This window comes from Conger conger, chromosome 1, assembly GCF_963514075.1.
Source record: "Conger conger chromosome 1, fConCon1.1, whole genome shotgun sequence".
NCBI classification, from domain to species: domain Eukaryota; kingdom Metazoa; phylum Chordata; class Actinopteri; order Anguilliformes; family Congridae; genus Conger; species Conger conger.
Genome location: NC_083760.1, coordinates 48,175,892 through 48,190,618, shown reverse-complemented (window position 1 = coordinate 48,190,618; position 14,727 = coordinate 48,175,892). Strand labels below are relative to the sequence as shown.

The window sequence follows — 14,727 nt, the reverse complement described above, 5'->3', positions numbered from 1 at the left end:
GAGCCAGAGGTGTTCTCCCACAAAGAATGTGGAAAAATTCCTCCTGCCCGAGGAGGAGTTACAAAGTACTAACTGACAGGGTTCCCAAACCTTTGTAAGGGCCTTTTTCCTTTCTGAAACTGTGAAAAAATGTAAATAAAGTAATCTTGCTTTAAAATTTGAAGAAATGCGCCATGTTTATCGTTGTACTGTTTAGAGGTCAGGTTTGCTTCTGTTCACTTCGATATTCGATAATTGTAATAGGCTTTTTGACCAGGGGTGCCCAAATTTTTTAACACCACTGTACTTTAGCCTACGTAAGCCTACGCAAAAATACAATGTGTGTGCAAGTTCAGTTTGGCTTACCGGCGTGCCCCACCCAGAATCCTCATCCCCATTTTCTCTGTAACCATTTCCAGCACACGTTCATATTGAAGCAGAATCCGCTGTGGTATCAGAAACCTTATAGCTGGGTTCAGCACATCCCCATTGGCAAGGATGCTGCAACAATGTGACACATAAACAATGTGAGATGTGGACGCTTCAACACAGGCATACAGTCTGTAAGTATTTGCACAGTTAAACAATTTCTGTTGTTTGGCTTTGTACTGAAAGTGAAAACCAAAATGTAAATGAAAAAAAAAAAATTAACTGAGAATTGGCACTTTAACCACATGTGAATTTTTGATTACACATTGTAATATTGTGCAGTACAGAGCCAAATCATAAAAAATATGTATTTGTCCTAAACAATATGGAGCTGATTGCACATTTAGAAATGCATTATTGTACATTATTTGTAAATTATCTTGCCTGTACACTTCTCCACCAGCACGTTAATGCAAATATCTAACCAGCCAATCATGTGGCAGCAACAAAATGCATAAAAGCATGCAGACATGGTCAAGAGGTACAGTTATTTATACAAAAAAATGTGATTTCTTCCTTGTTCTAAAGGCATTGAGCATGGAATGATTGTTGGTGTATCTTGCTCACTTTTTGCATCAGTGATAATAAGGAAATTAATAAGATGCAAACATGAATGCTACTTCATATCTGCTTGGTTGACAAATCACACCTCAACTTTGAGGTTCTACTGTACAATAGAATTTGGATTACAGTAAAGTAATGGTTTGATGGGGCATACCCCATATCTATGGTTTTCGCACTTGAGGAATTTGCACAGAAATAGCAGCAATTATCACAGACTCACACAGAAAAGACACTGAACAGGCTTTACAATATGACAGTAAACTGATTTGAGTACCTCAAGAACTGCTGATATCATGGCATTTATGCACAACAGTCTCTAGTGAATGATGCAAAAAAAAAGTAAACGGCAGATCTGTGAGCGAAAATGCCACGTTAGTGAGAGAGGTCAGTGGTAAATGGCCAGACTGGTTCAGATACACAACATGTCAGACTTGGATGGGCTACAGCAGCAGAAGACCACACTGGGTACCACTCCTGTCAGGTAAGAACAGGAAACTGAGGCTACAGTGGGCACAGGCTCACCAAAAGTGGAAAGTTGAAGATTGGAAAAACGTTGCCTGGTCTGACAAATCTCAATTTGAATGCTGTGCTTCATTTACTGTCGGAGGTCGGAATTTCCCAGTTGAAATGTCCAACTTCCGACCTCCAAGCGTTCCAGGTGCACAACACCAAATGTAAAAAAAGAACGGTGAAAAACTTGTGGTGTTTATATGGCAAGTGTATAACCACATGAACTGTCCTTATTCTGCACTGACCCAACAGCAGAAATATACCACTTGTTAACTGTGCTGCGGTCTACCAACATTGGTAAGTAATCGGCAAGTCAGTAAATGGTATATTTCCAAATAATTCCAAATAATTTATTCATATTTATTTTTTACATTTTACCAAATAATTTTTGTGCAGAGATAACTTTCAGAGATCAACCAGGTAACTCATAAAATTGGCAACATTGTTTCTCAATTCACACCAAGCGACCAGAACCGAGTTTAGTTTTTGATGTTCATTTCCTGGTCATGCTGAGAGACTGTGAGAGATGGTGCTCACCAGCACCACTGTGGTTGGCTCCAGTATAGATCATTCAGACCCGTTTTCAATGTAAGGTCAAGGGTATAATTGCGGTAAAAATACGAAGTCAATTTTCGCCACACAAAATTTTTGGTCACAATCATGTGTTTTTCCTTCATCTAATGCCTCTCAATGTGCCGATTCCCTTTAAGTTATCATGTTCTTAGGCCAATAAAGCAATAATTGCTGGATGAATCAGGGACAGATTATGTCACTCTCTATCACACACTTAGTGGAGGAGCCACATGCGGCTTCCCTACTGCGCAGACTCTGGATCCAAATCTACAATATGCTGGCGCCGGTAAATTGGGCTTCAAAATGCTTTTCATGAGCCAATGGACAGTCAGTGGGTGATGTACTGTGACAGGCACATATTTTTCTACAGCCTATGGTTCACACATTGAACAGGCTTTACTATATGACAGTATGTTTTATTTTAATGTCATGCAGGAAAAAATACTTTGCATTGCCTTTTAGTTGATGGTTTACTATTTACAAAGTCCACCTGAATGGGTGCTGCCACTGATGTGTGAAGTCAGACAACTGCTTCTTGTGAAGTTGGGGTGGATGGATTTGCCCCGAGTTCATAAGACTTGAATTGAGAATCTCTAAGCAATTTCTCCAGTACCTTGTGAAATCCATGCCATGAAGAATTCAGGCTGTTCTGGCAGCAAAGGGAGGTTCTACCCAGAAAGGTGTACCTAATATCATGGTCACTAAGTGTATTTTTTCTACAAATAGAGGAGACTGACATGTGAAGTTCTTGTCGATGCACTTGATGTTCCTGGCTTGACAAACTACTCCTTTTCTTTTTAGCTGTCAAAATCAGTTTGGAATTCTTGTCATAGTCTTCCCAAAAGGCATCACTGGTGAAATTAAAATTTCCATTTTGCTGCATAAGCCTCCTGTAAATTACATTACCATAAACGTACCATGCCAACTAAACATGTTGTTTATAATTAAAAATCAAGATGCATTAAGCATACATATAGTAAGCATACTATTTCAACAGCTCCCTTGAAAGTGGTCTATTTAGATTACCATGCGTTTTGTTTTTCGGGGGAGTGTCACAGAGGGTTCTGAATATTTAAATACTTGTTCTTTACAGGCATTCATTATTTGAGTGTGAATATGTCCTTTCATGCACATTGATGCTCACAAGCAATAGTGCTGCAGTTGTCAGGAGGAGGAGCTTACAAATTAAACTTACAAAACTGTGCAGGGCTCTTTGATGGGCTTCAGGAATCTTGCAGACACAATAATCCGACTCTGTGGTATTGGTTTCACCTAGGAACAAAGGTTGTTCAGGTTTAAACAGTTGATATTGTTGATACAGTGTAAAACAATATACAATAATACATTGACAGAAACACATATAGAATATGTTTCGTTCAGAACTCAAAAACTTGTGTAATTTTTTTTTTTTTTGGCAGGCAGATTTCTGAAAGATATATCGGCATCTCCAAAATATTAGCATCTTTTGCGAACAGTGTGATTTTGTTTTCTTCTTTTTCCATTAAGAATTTGTTTAACAATGCACAGTGGAAGTCATTTCTGTTTAATGTTTACATTTGGCATCAGTGATAATAAGGAGCTTAATAAGGTGCAAACATGTACAGTGGGGTCCAAAAGTCTGAGACCACATTGAAAATCTGGGACTTATTTTTCCTGTAATTGTGTACATTTTTTAACAGAAAGTTTTGAACATTTTTTAAATAATGAAAGTTACTTCAAAGCTATGCAAGAACTACTTTAAAATCAAAGAAGAGCAAGGAGTGCTGCACAATCCACAATCACCTGACCTGAACCCCATTTAATATTTATGGGAGCACTTGAAGACTGACATAAGCCAAGCATTCAGTAAAATCACAAGATGTTCTTTGGAATATTGTGAAATAATGCTGGGATAACATACAAACATGGTTGATGCTTCTCATTCGCCCATTCATACACACACTCACACACCAACGGCGATTGGCTGCCATGCAAGGCACCAACCAGCTCGTCAGGAGCATTTAGGGGTTAGGTGTCTTGCTCAGGGACACTTCGACACAGCCCGGGCGGGGGATCGAACCAGCAACCCTCCGACTGCCAGACAACTGCTCTTACTGCCTGAGCCATGTCATCCCACAAACATACATAACAAAGCCCCAAACAATACTCAATAACCCATAATGACAATTCTTATTATTATGATAATTTTTTTGCTAATTTATTAACAAGACCCTTGATTCAGTACTTTGTAGAAGCCGCATTGGCAGAGATTACAGCTTGGGTAAGTCTACACGCTGTGCACACCTGGATTTGGGCAGTTTAACCCATTCTTCCAGGCAGAACCTTGCAACTTCCGTCAGATTGGATGGGAAGCATCTGTGAACTGCTATCTTCTCTGGTCTTCTTCTGGTCTCTCCAGGGATGTTGGGGGTTTGTATGGGGTTTGAGTCTGGACTTTAGCTGGGCCACTCAAAGACAGTCAGGGACGTGTCCCAAAACCAGCGTTGTCTTGGCCATATGCTTTGGGTCATTGTCATGCTGAAAGGTAAACTGGCGCACCAGTCTGAGGTTCTGTCACACAAGCAGGTTTTCAAGGACCTCTCTGTATTTGGCAGCATTCATCCATCCCTCAATTCTATCCCTTCTGTTGCTGAGATGGTCGTCCTTCCAGCAGGTTCTCCTATCTCTGTTAGAGTGACTGTTGGATTTTTTGTCACCACCCTGACCAAGGCCCTTCTTGCCCGGTTACTCAGTTTGGCCAGATGGCCAACTCTCAAAGCCTTCACATCATAATGGAGAGAAACCCCAAACATCTGTCCGACAGATCAGAAACATTCCTCAGGTGGCAAGTGAAGATATGTCAGTGACTACTCTCCACAGAATACATCACTAACAGATCTACAGAAGCTGCAAGGCAAAATACAAACCACTAGTCGGCTGCAAAAACAGGATGGCCAGGATGGTTTGCAGAGTATGTAAAAGAGCCTGCAGATTTCTTGAAAAAGGTCTTGTGGATAGAGAACACCAAGACTGATTTGTGATGGCAAGAGCAAAGTGTAGAGGCTAAAAGGAACTGCCCAAGAACCAAGGCATCTGTGAAACATGTTACAATTTGGGTATGCTGCCCAGAATTAATTATCAAGTGTACAGAAGCATTTTATCTGCTCAAGTTCAATCAAATGCCTCCAAACTCACTGGACAATACTTCATTCCACATCAAGGCAATGATCCCAAACATGCACCAGTGATAAGCCTATTGTTTGGCCTATGTTTCTAACTGAGAAATAAAAAAAACTGCCTGCTAATGGCTTCCTTGGCCCTCACTGGTACAATACTGGCCTACAATCAAAAGCCTAGAATCAAGACAATTATACACTCACTGAGTACTTTATTAGGAACACTTTAGTAATACTGGCAAGGGCCCCCTTTCACTCTCAAAACAGCCCCAATTATTCATGGCATGGATTCCTCCTTCAAGATTGTGTTCCATGTTAACATGATTGCATGACACAATTTCTCCAGATATGTCAGCTGCACATTCATGCTGAGAATCTCCCGTTCTGCTACATCCACAGCTTTGTGACATGGTGCATCATGCTGGAAGTAGCCATGATAAGATCAACATGAAGGGATGCACATGGTCAGCAACAATCCTCAAATACGCTTGGCATTCAAGTAAATGGTAAATGGTAAATGGTTGTTAAGTGGTAAGTGATGATTAATTGGTATTAACAGGCCGAGAAAACATTCCCCAAACCATTACACCACTGCCACGAGCCTGGACTGTTGACACAAGGCAGGTTGGGTCCATGGATTCATGCTGTTGGCACCAAATTCTGACCCTACCATCTGTATGCCTCAGAAAATATCGAGATTCATCAGAACAAGCTACGTTTTTCCAGTCTTCAACTGTCCAGTTTTGGTGAGTCTGTGCCCACTGCAGCCTCAGCTTTCTGTTCTAGGCTGTCAGAAGTGGAACCCAACTTGGTCTTCTGCTGTTGTAGCCCCTCAGCCGCAAGGTTTGATGTGTTGTGCATTCTGATGCTTTTCTGCTCACCACAATTGTACAGAGTGGTTATCCGAGTTACCGTAGCCTTTCTGCCAGCTCTGGCCATTCTCCGTTGACCTCCCCAGTGTTTCCCGCAGATTATTCTTCAGTTAAGGTGGTGGCTGGCTGGGCCAGGGGGTGCAAACACATTTTAGTTTTGTTGACGGAGGCAAACATTTACTTGCACAAGTCATGAATACATTTTTATACTATTTTATACTGTGCAATACAGAACATAAACACGCACACAAAATAAATTTATACAAAATTGACTTGACTGCTGTACATGCATAACTGTTTTCAGAGAGAACACCTGCATGATTGCTTGAACTCATGACTGAGTCCAATGCCTCACGCCTGTAGTTTGTACAGGGGATCTCTACGAATGGCCTTTGAGCTTTAACCCTCTGCTTAGGTGTCCTGCATATTCTGCAAAATATCCCTAGGAATAATGATGACTTAAGATTTAAAATAGCCAATACAGTACATTCATGCCGCATCGCAGAGTCCAAGACAAATTTCCCTGAGCGGGACAATAAAGTTCATCGTATTACAAAAATGAAATCTAACATAGCTGTACTCATTTGAAAAATTGAATTTGCTTACTCCAAGCAGCCGCTAGTTTACTGATGAATGTCAAGAAACAGATGTGCAAAAGTCATGATTAAGATTAATAATTCAATCTCACCTCAAACTATTGACAAACTGTAATGTTATTGACAAAAATAACAATGTTATTTTCAATCAGCAGATTCCACTGTTTGACGTTACCTTGCAACGCCGTCGGGTTTGAATTTTTTTATCTATTAAAATTTTTTTATCCAATATTAGTTAAGGCAGGGCCATTTTTTTGTTCAGGTGGCCCGCCTTAACGATAAACCACCGTGGGAAACACTGCTCTCTCATCAACAAGGTGCGCTTGTTTTTATGTTTTTCGCACCATTCTGAGTAAACTCTAGAGATTGCTGTGTGCGAAAATCCCAGGAGATCAGCAGTTCTAGAAATGCTCAAAACCAGCCCGTCCAGTACCAAGAATCATGCCATGGTTGAAATCAATGATACATTTTTTTCCCCATTCTGATGGTTGATGTGAAAATTAACTGAAGCTCCTGACCCGTATCTGCATGATTTTATACATTGCACTGCTGACAAACGATTGGCTGATTAGATAATCGCATGATTAAGAAGGTAATAAAGTGCTCAGTGAGTTCATACCTGTATTAACTAATTGAATACACCAGCCTTATCAGAAACATCTGCGAAACCAACTGTCCAATTATTCAGTCCCCGAAGATTGCATTCCAGCAACCACTGGTAACATGACAGCTGGCAAGAATCTGCCGCTAGTTCTGACACTTTCTGAGCACTAAACCCTTATATTGGAGTTAATAGTTATTCACCATTGTGTATTCTGACATTCCAGCAATTTTGAATGACGTCAGCATCCTCCTACTTGGCAACTTTGAGCTAAATGATACTCTACTTTCCGACCTCAGCCAACGGGCCATTCCAGCAATCTATCCTGGTTCAAAGGGATATCTTTGAGTTTCAAGATATCTGGAACGCAGCATATGGATAACAAGAGATGTAATTACTACACAATCACCTGATATGGATGCAAATACCCACAGATTTAAGGTGATAGTGCACTTTAACCTCATATTCATTGTTTAATTTATGATCAAATGTGCAGCCAAAAGAACAGAAATGGTACCATTGTCCAAATACCTATGGACTGCACTGTATGTGTTCTTGGGTACAGTTGCCCAGTAGTGTGACAAGGGCACAGTTTGTGGGAAGGAAGCAGGGCATTCCGAGGACCACACCTACTGGTTAAGTAGGCACACACCTAGACTGCGTGTCAAATTAGTCCAGGCTGTAATTATGAAGAAAGAGAGGACTGGTCAGCTTACTAATCGCAAAAGGACTGGCAGGCCAAGGAAAACCTCCACAGCTGATGACAGAAAAACTCTCTCCAAAATCCCCAAACATCTGTCAGACAGATCAAAAACACTCTTCAGGAGTCAGGTGTGGATTTGTCAATGACCAATGTCTGCAAAAATACAGAGGCAACACTGCAAGATGCAAACCACTGGTTAGCCATAAAAACAGGATGGCCAGGTTAGTTTACCAAGAAAACTAAAAAGTGCAACCACAGTTCTGGAAAAAGGTAAGGTGGACATATGAGATGAAGATTAATTTATATCAGAGTCATGGCAAGAGCCCAGTATGGAGGATAGAAGGAACTGCCCAAGATCCAAAGCCTACCACCTCATCTGTGAAACACGGTGGTGGGGCTGTTATTGCCTCGACATGTATGGCTGCCCAAGGTACTGGTTCACTTACAGTACTGTGCAAAAGTTTTAGGCAGGTGTGAAATAAATGCTGTAAAATAAGAATGCTTTCAAATATAGAAATGTAAATAGTTTGAACGAACTCGGCGGGTAGGCTGTTCCAAGCATCTTGGAGAACTAGCCACAGTTCTTCTGTGGATTTTGGCCTCAAATGCATCGTGTAATCCCAGACAAACTCAATGATGTTGAGATCAGGGCTCTGTGGGGGTCATATCATCACTTCCAGGACTTCCAGGTTCTTCTTTACGCTGAAGATAGTTCTTAATGACATTGGCTGTATGTTTGGGGTCATTGTCCTGCTGCAGAATACATTTGGAGCCAATCAGATGGCTCCCTGGTGGTATTGCATGATGGATAAGTATCTGCCTGTACTTCTCAGCATTGAGGAGACCATTAATTCTGACTAAATCCCCAACTCCATTTGCAGAAATGCAGCCCCAAACTTGCAAGGAACCTCCACAATGCTTCACTGTTGCCTGCAGAGACTAATTCTTGTACCGCTCTCCAGCCCTACCATGCCTACAAAATCCCTGACTTTGTGCAAGTGTACCTATAAGAATTGATGTTGGTTTGAAGGCAAAGGGTGGTAACACTAAATATTGATTTGATTTAGGGTGGTGTGATCGCACCGAGGCGGGGAGGGTCACGTGCCTGTGCTGAAGTTTGTGCATCGGTGACAAGAAGACTGCTGAGTTGATTGATGAACCGGGATGAATACCTTTGATTTACATAGCATATTATCCCCCATGGTTACAAACTTTTAAAGTATTTTTTAGTTTGGCAGTAGAGAAAATGACTGACAATGACAACATTAATGTTATAGGTGGACAAAAAAAGGTTGCTTCTATTATCTGTATATTTAACAGTGCAATTGTCCTTCACAAAGGTTTGTTTTTGACAATCTATCACGAATGGCCTGCTTTGAAAGGAGCTTGATCTATCACGTTCAGGTCATGATTACCTTACTGTATGTCAGCAAAAGATAGCACAAATCATGCAGTCCAAAGGAGGAACTGTAAAACACAGCAGATCTATCAAGGGTAGATCTGTTTTTTTAATTAGCAACTGCCTTTGGCGATGTGTGCACTACCTTGACCTTAAATTGAATAAATAAAATTTAATTATTAGTGTTAAAATAAAAATTATTTTAACACTGGTTTTCATTGGCTCCTTATTCATCCAGAATTTTAACACAAAACAAAAATCTAAATTCTGAATAGGATTCTGATGAAACAGAATGGTGCCACCATCTGTCCAGTGTGGATAATTAAGTATTATCTTATTTGAGTAGTGGGGAGGAATTGGAACCAAGATTCCAAATTTGGTTGCTCAACGATGTACAGTTTTTGCTGCGCAAATGCTTTTAGGACAAGCCCAATAACGGGTTGACCCATCACAATGACACTAGAACCAGAAACTGTTTTTTGTCACAGTGCTTTCCCAATGTTAAATTACTTCAACTAAATAACACGAAGGCATCATTAAAACATCACTAAAAATATGGTGGCAAATTAAAATAATAATTTATTGATTAAATTACAGAGCAAACATCAAATATTCAAGACCCAAACAGACCCAAGCATGTGCCTCAACATCATTTTGTGCTTTCAGCAATTTCTGCTGACTTCTCTCTTTCCTGCTGAAAGTAAAAGTAGCAAGTCAGCCAGCAGCACGCTAGAGCAATTGGTACCATGTATGGTTTTTTCCTCTGGCAGGGCAGACTATTCCCTAGCAACGACAATCCACACTCACGCAAAGCAGGCACACACCGAGCCCAGGGGTCAGAGAATGGACTGTTCATGTTTTTGGAGGAGCAAGGCTTGAAAGGCCTCTCTAATTGAAATAATCAGAGGGAGCAAGAGGGTGCCAAGGGGGAAAGTACACCCCTCGTAAATAGGCCTCGTTAAAGCTCACCCAGTAATGATTGCAGTCATGCCAATTACCTGGGAAACCTCTCCTTCGTTCCCGCAAATAAAATGTGCCGAGGTAAAGGGGAAAGGGGCCTCACAGTTCATGTTTTTGGTTTACCAAGTCAATAAAAACTTGCTCATGGGGCCACTAGGAGATTGTTGGGGTAAGAGCTGGGACAGGCCCCCAGATCTGGTTTTGAATCCAGACTGTGCCATGCCGACTGCAACCAGCAGCCCTGTAGGGCAACACACTATTGGCCTTCGCATCACAGAGGAAATCCACTTGCAAACTGTAGTGCAACAAGAAGCAGTGGTTGACATGTTTTGGAGGACAGCACCCTCGTCAGTGGTCTCACAATTCAATAGTGGAAGTTTGAGCAATGAGAGCTGAAAAGATATGGTTGGGCTTTCCTGATTGGGGAATCTGGTTAATGTTCTTGTTTCTTTTCCCCAACCAAGCCAAAGGTCAAGGGATTCAGTAATTTCCCATAGAGTGTGAAACAAATTATCACTGCTGTCTTTCACCAGCGGTCACATTAGCACTTGCATAAGTGGACTGTGCTACTCCACGGTAACCCTCACTGTGAATCAACAACAGTGTGTGGGTAAGAGCCACACAGCAGGAGGGTACCGCTGCAACTCTGAAATCAATCATAGCCGGAGAGAGGTTGATCTATCATATTATCAGGACAAACGTATCAGGGAATTCAGCAAAGATCATACATCAAGGCATGGAGAATTCCACCTGTACCTTCTTGCACCTTCTTGCACCATCTGCAGTTCTGTAGTTCTGCTTTCCGGGAGGTAAAAAGCCAATGTGAACACAGTAAAAGGATCTGTTTAGCATGTGCCATTACGCAAGCGCTTATGGTAACAGCAACACGAGGTCCAGGCAAGGGCGCCGAGGCACGCACTTGAATTAAAACGGGCTTTCAAGGGCACTGATTACGCCAGGAAAATTAATAATTCATAGCCAAAGAGACCGTCAACAAAGTGATCCTTCCCAGACGACAAGAGAGACGGCGAAACATTACACCTCGCTTAACTGATTACAGACTCAAACGGCCAAACGTGGAGTAAATGTTGCACCTTCAGTGAAATAGAAGACACACCTTTCTACCATCAAGTCCCCATCTAAAAAATAAGCACCCTATTGTTGGATGAGCTCACACGCAACTACAAATGATGGAGATGAGATGCCTGGCAATAAAGAATAAACTGCAGTTTCTTATAAAATAATTTTTCACCTGTGTGTCCATACTTATGTTAGGACTCCCATTCTAACACTGTTGACACCTACCGCTACCAACCCTCCCCTCCAACATCAAATAACACAAAAAAAGCTCAACTGCAGGTTTTGAAATGACTCTTTGAACAAAAGTGAACTTTTCTCACATTCTGTTTACTGATGAGCAGACCATCCACTCTCACATAGCTAGGCCTACATATTTTGAGATATTTTTACATTTAATTAAGCATTTCATTACCATGACATATCTTGCTCATCCTCCATACCTGTAATAGTCTAGCCTATAGTTGTTTCTCTCTTTGATAAGGAACCTCAATACTTTTTTGGTCAGTGAGCAAGGAGAAAGGTAAATTAGAGAGACAGGACAAATGCTTTTTAAAATAGCCTATTGTCTACATGGTACAATTTTGAATTGACATGCATCCTGTCTGTGCAGCAACACAAAAATTAACACTGTTCCTGAGTAGAGATTGAGACATAACATTTACAGAGTAGGTGTAACTCTCCCTTAATTAACTCTTGAGTTAACCTCTATGAGCACTGACATGCAGATCTGCTCATTGCTTAGGTTACCAGGATACGACGCCATGCAAAATACAACAAGAGGCTGCAAACTCTGGGCAAGCGCTGCAGAGGTACAGGAACAGTTGCTAATGGAGGAACTCCCTCAAACAGCAGGGCAACCCCTTATCATTTAGCTTCCTTAAGTGCAAATAATCCATTGCGAGTTTCGTTTATCTGTTCAAGGCCCTATGGAATCCATTCCCACAGTAACATTTTAGTGCACATGCATATTATGCATGGTGAATTACATATCTCTTTCACAGTGAACAATAATGATCCTGCTTATTACTGTGTGTTCCAACCAAGACTTCCAAGGCCCAAGGGTACCAACACCATTTAGGAAGGACATCTGTGCATGTGAACTCAAGCAAGTACATATCGTATACAGTATAAAAGGTTACAGCTTATAACCTAATCATGGAGATGTAAATGCAGAAAGCTGACTAACATATATAGATAATTTAGTTGCCTTAATATACTAAAATAAACACACATAATAAACACAGCATGTGAAGAGCTGTAAATAACTGGAGAATTGAAACCTGCACCCTAAATTAAATATTCATATTCTAAAGGCCAACAATTAATGAATCATGCTTTTACAAACCCCACATCTACTGTCGTGTTGAATTAATTTGCATGTTTTTTTCATTGTTTTTTTTTTATATTGATGATTTTCTGTATTCCCTTTCAGATGAAAGCACCACATACCCACACTTTCTAAAGTCAGTGAGTGAGTGATAATTCAGTTCTGTTGGTTCAACACTCAAATATGACTATATTCACACCTTTTTTCAGGGTCTATTTTGTGCAGACAGTATTTTCCTCAAGCATTCCTTCTTTCCTCAAAAGATTGTTAAAGAAATTACATTTACATCATCATGTGTTGTCTATTTCCCAACTCCACTTTGATGAAACATTTTTGGGGTTTTTTCTAGTGAACTCAAAATATATACATTTGAATGGGAAGCTTCCAAAAATATTTATGATTATTTATCGTTTAGCTACATGAAAAAAAGAGAGAATGAATTGCAGAACAGAACATTTTGGATTTTGGTCGGTAGATTAAAAGTCTTAAATAGTGATTAATAGAGAACTGCATCTGACATGCTATTCTTGATCCATTTCTTTCCATGGTCCACTTTCTTTTTTTTTTGGATGAAGCAATAGTGAAGTTGTACATATTTGAATTAACTTTACGGTCTACAAGAAAGTTTTCCAAAAAAAAGTGTTTACTATAGCGTCAGTGAGATCATCAGTTGTTGATAGCTTGTGATGGGACAGCACAATTTCACACTTATTACATAACAGGTGTGCTAAATGTGTAAACTGGTTCAAAACACTCAGAAGTCTTACCTGGCCATTACTCTGCAGCATTCTTTTCTTCTTTGTTCCAATATGCAAATAACTGCAAATGACAGGCAAGTTGGAAAAACCTGATCATCATCAGTTCAGTACATAATCTATAAACATCATACAGCAGTACGTTAGGAATTACCCGCACAAGGGTGTCTTTCATGGAGGGTAGCGAATTTGTGTTATATTTAACTTATTTCGAAATTTAAAAAGCCAGCACAAACTCTCTTCTGCGTGTGTCAAGGGCTCAATATTTAGCATCTTTCAACAATTACAGTAAATGCCAATAGGATCTGTATGGATACAGACTGTAAGTGTAGTCCCTATAAATCAATATGCATAGTCTATATACTCTGTGCGTGAATACATAGATAGACTATTAAAAGTTAAATTACTTGCATCGTAATAGCTGACACCGCAACTTCGCATTAGTCCCATCTGTTTAAAGTACTCAAAACGGGAATAAAATATAGATAAAGGGAAAAGGGAAAATGAAAAAAGAGAAACAGCTGTGTTGCTAGTCGGATTCCACTTCAATTCAAATAAGGTAAAGAAAAACAGGAATTTTAGCACTTACTGTTTCTGATATAATAAAAAGTAAATATATATAATTAAAGAGAACTGCGACCGCACTATTCTTCAGATGCAGCGGTCAGTTTTACCTACTCTAGTTTCTTAAATTTCTCCTTTCCAGCCGCCACATACTGCTCCCCAGTCTGCAGGTGCTCCAATGAAGACACTCGATGTCCCGCTTTTGGCGTGTAGATGGTCCTCACAGCCCCAAATGGAGCTTGTATGCCGCCGGTTACTTCCTTTAAAAATGTTTCGAAAGTGTTCACCCTCTTCTCGTTTATCACCAGACGTCGGCCTTCATAATACGGATCTCCATTGCGAAACATAAATATATTTTTCACAGCTGGCTGTGCCAGAAAATTAGGCTTCTCGGAGTTCATCGTGCAGTTAGATGAACTCTTAATGTAGTTCTAATAGGCTATATTAAATATCACGCAGTATATGTTCCCAAAGCCGAAAACTGTGTTAAGAACTCGAAATGGAACTGTAAAACCAGAGCATGCGTGTATGCAACTGTTGTCATTATTAAAATGCCATGAGCCGATATTATAGCCCCTATAGTCTATGTACGCTGGCTCAATAAAGCAGTTCCATAAACTCCCGTGAAATTACCCGAAGCAAGAGCAATACATAACACAG

General features: G+C 40.4%; 1 protein-coding gene across 1 annotated transcript in view; it reads right to left on the bottom strand.

Moving 5' to 3' along the window:
- The window catches only part of LOC133127212 (doublecortin domain-containing protein 2-like), a 66,264-nt gene extending 51,796 nt beyond the window's left edge, over positions 1 to 14,468 (bottom strand). The window contains exons 1-4 of the mRNA XM_061239962.1: positions 14,182 to 14,468; positions 13,516 to 13,567; positions 3,251 to 3,327; positions 346 to 480 (exon numbers count right to left, since the gene is read on the bottom strand). Of these exons, the coding sequence (XP_061095946.1) occupies positions 346 to 480; positions 3,251 to 3,327; positions 13,516 to 13,567; positions 14,182 to 14,468 (551 nt within the window). The remainder of the gene's footprint in view (positions 1 to 345; positions 481 to 3,250; positions 3,328 to 13,515; positions 13,568 to 14,181) is intronic.
- Positions 14,469 to 14,727: the final 259 nt, after the last annotated feature.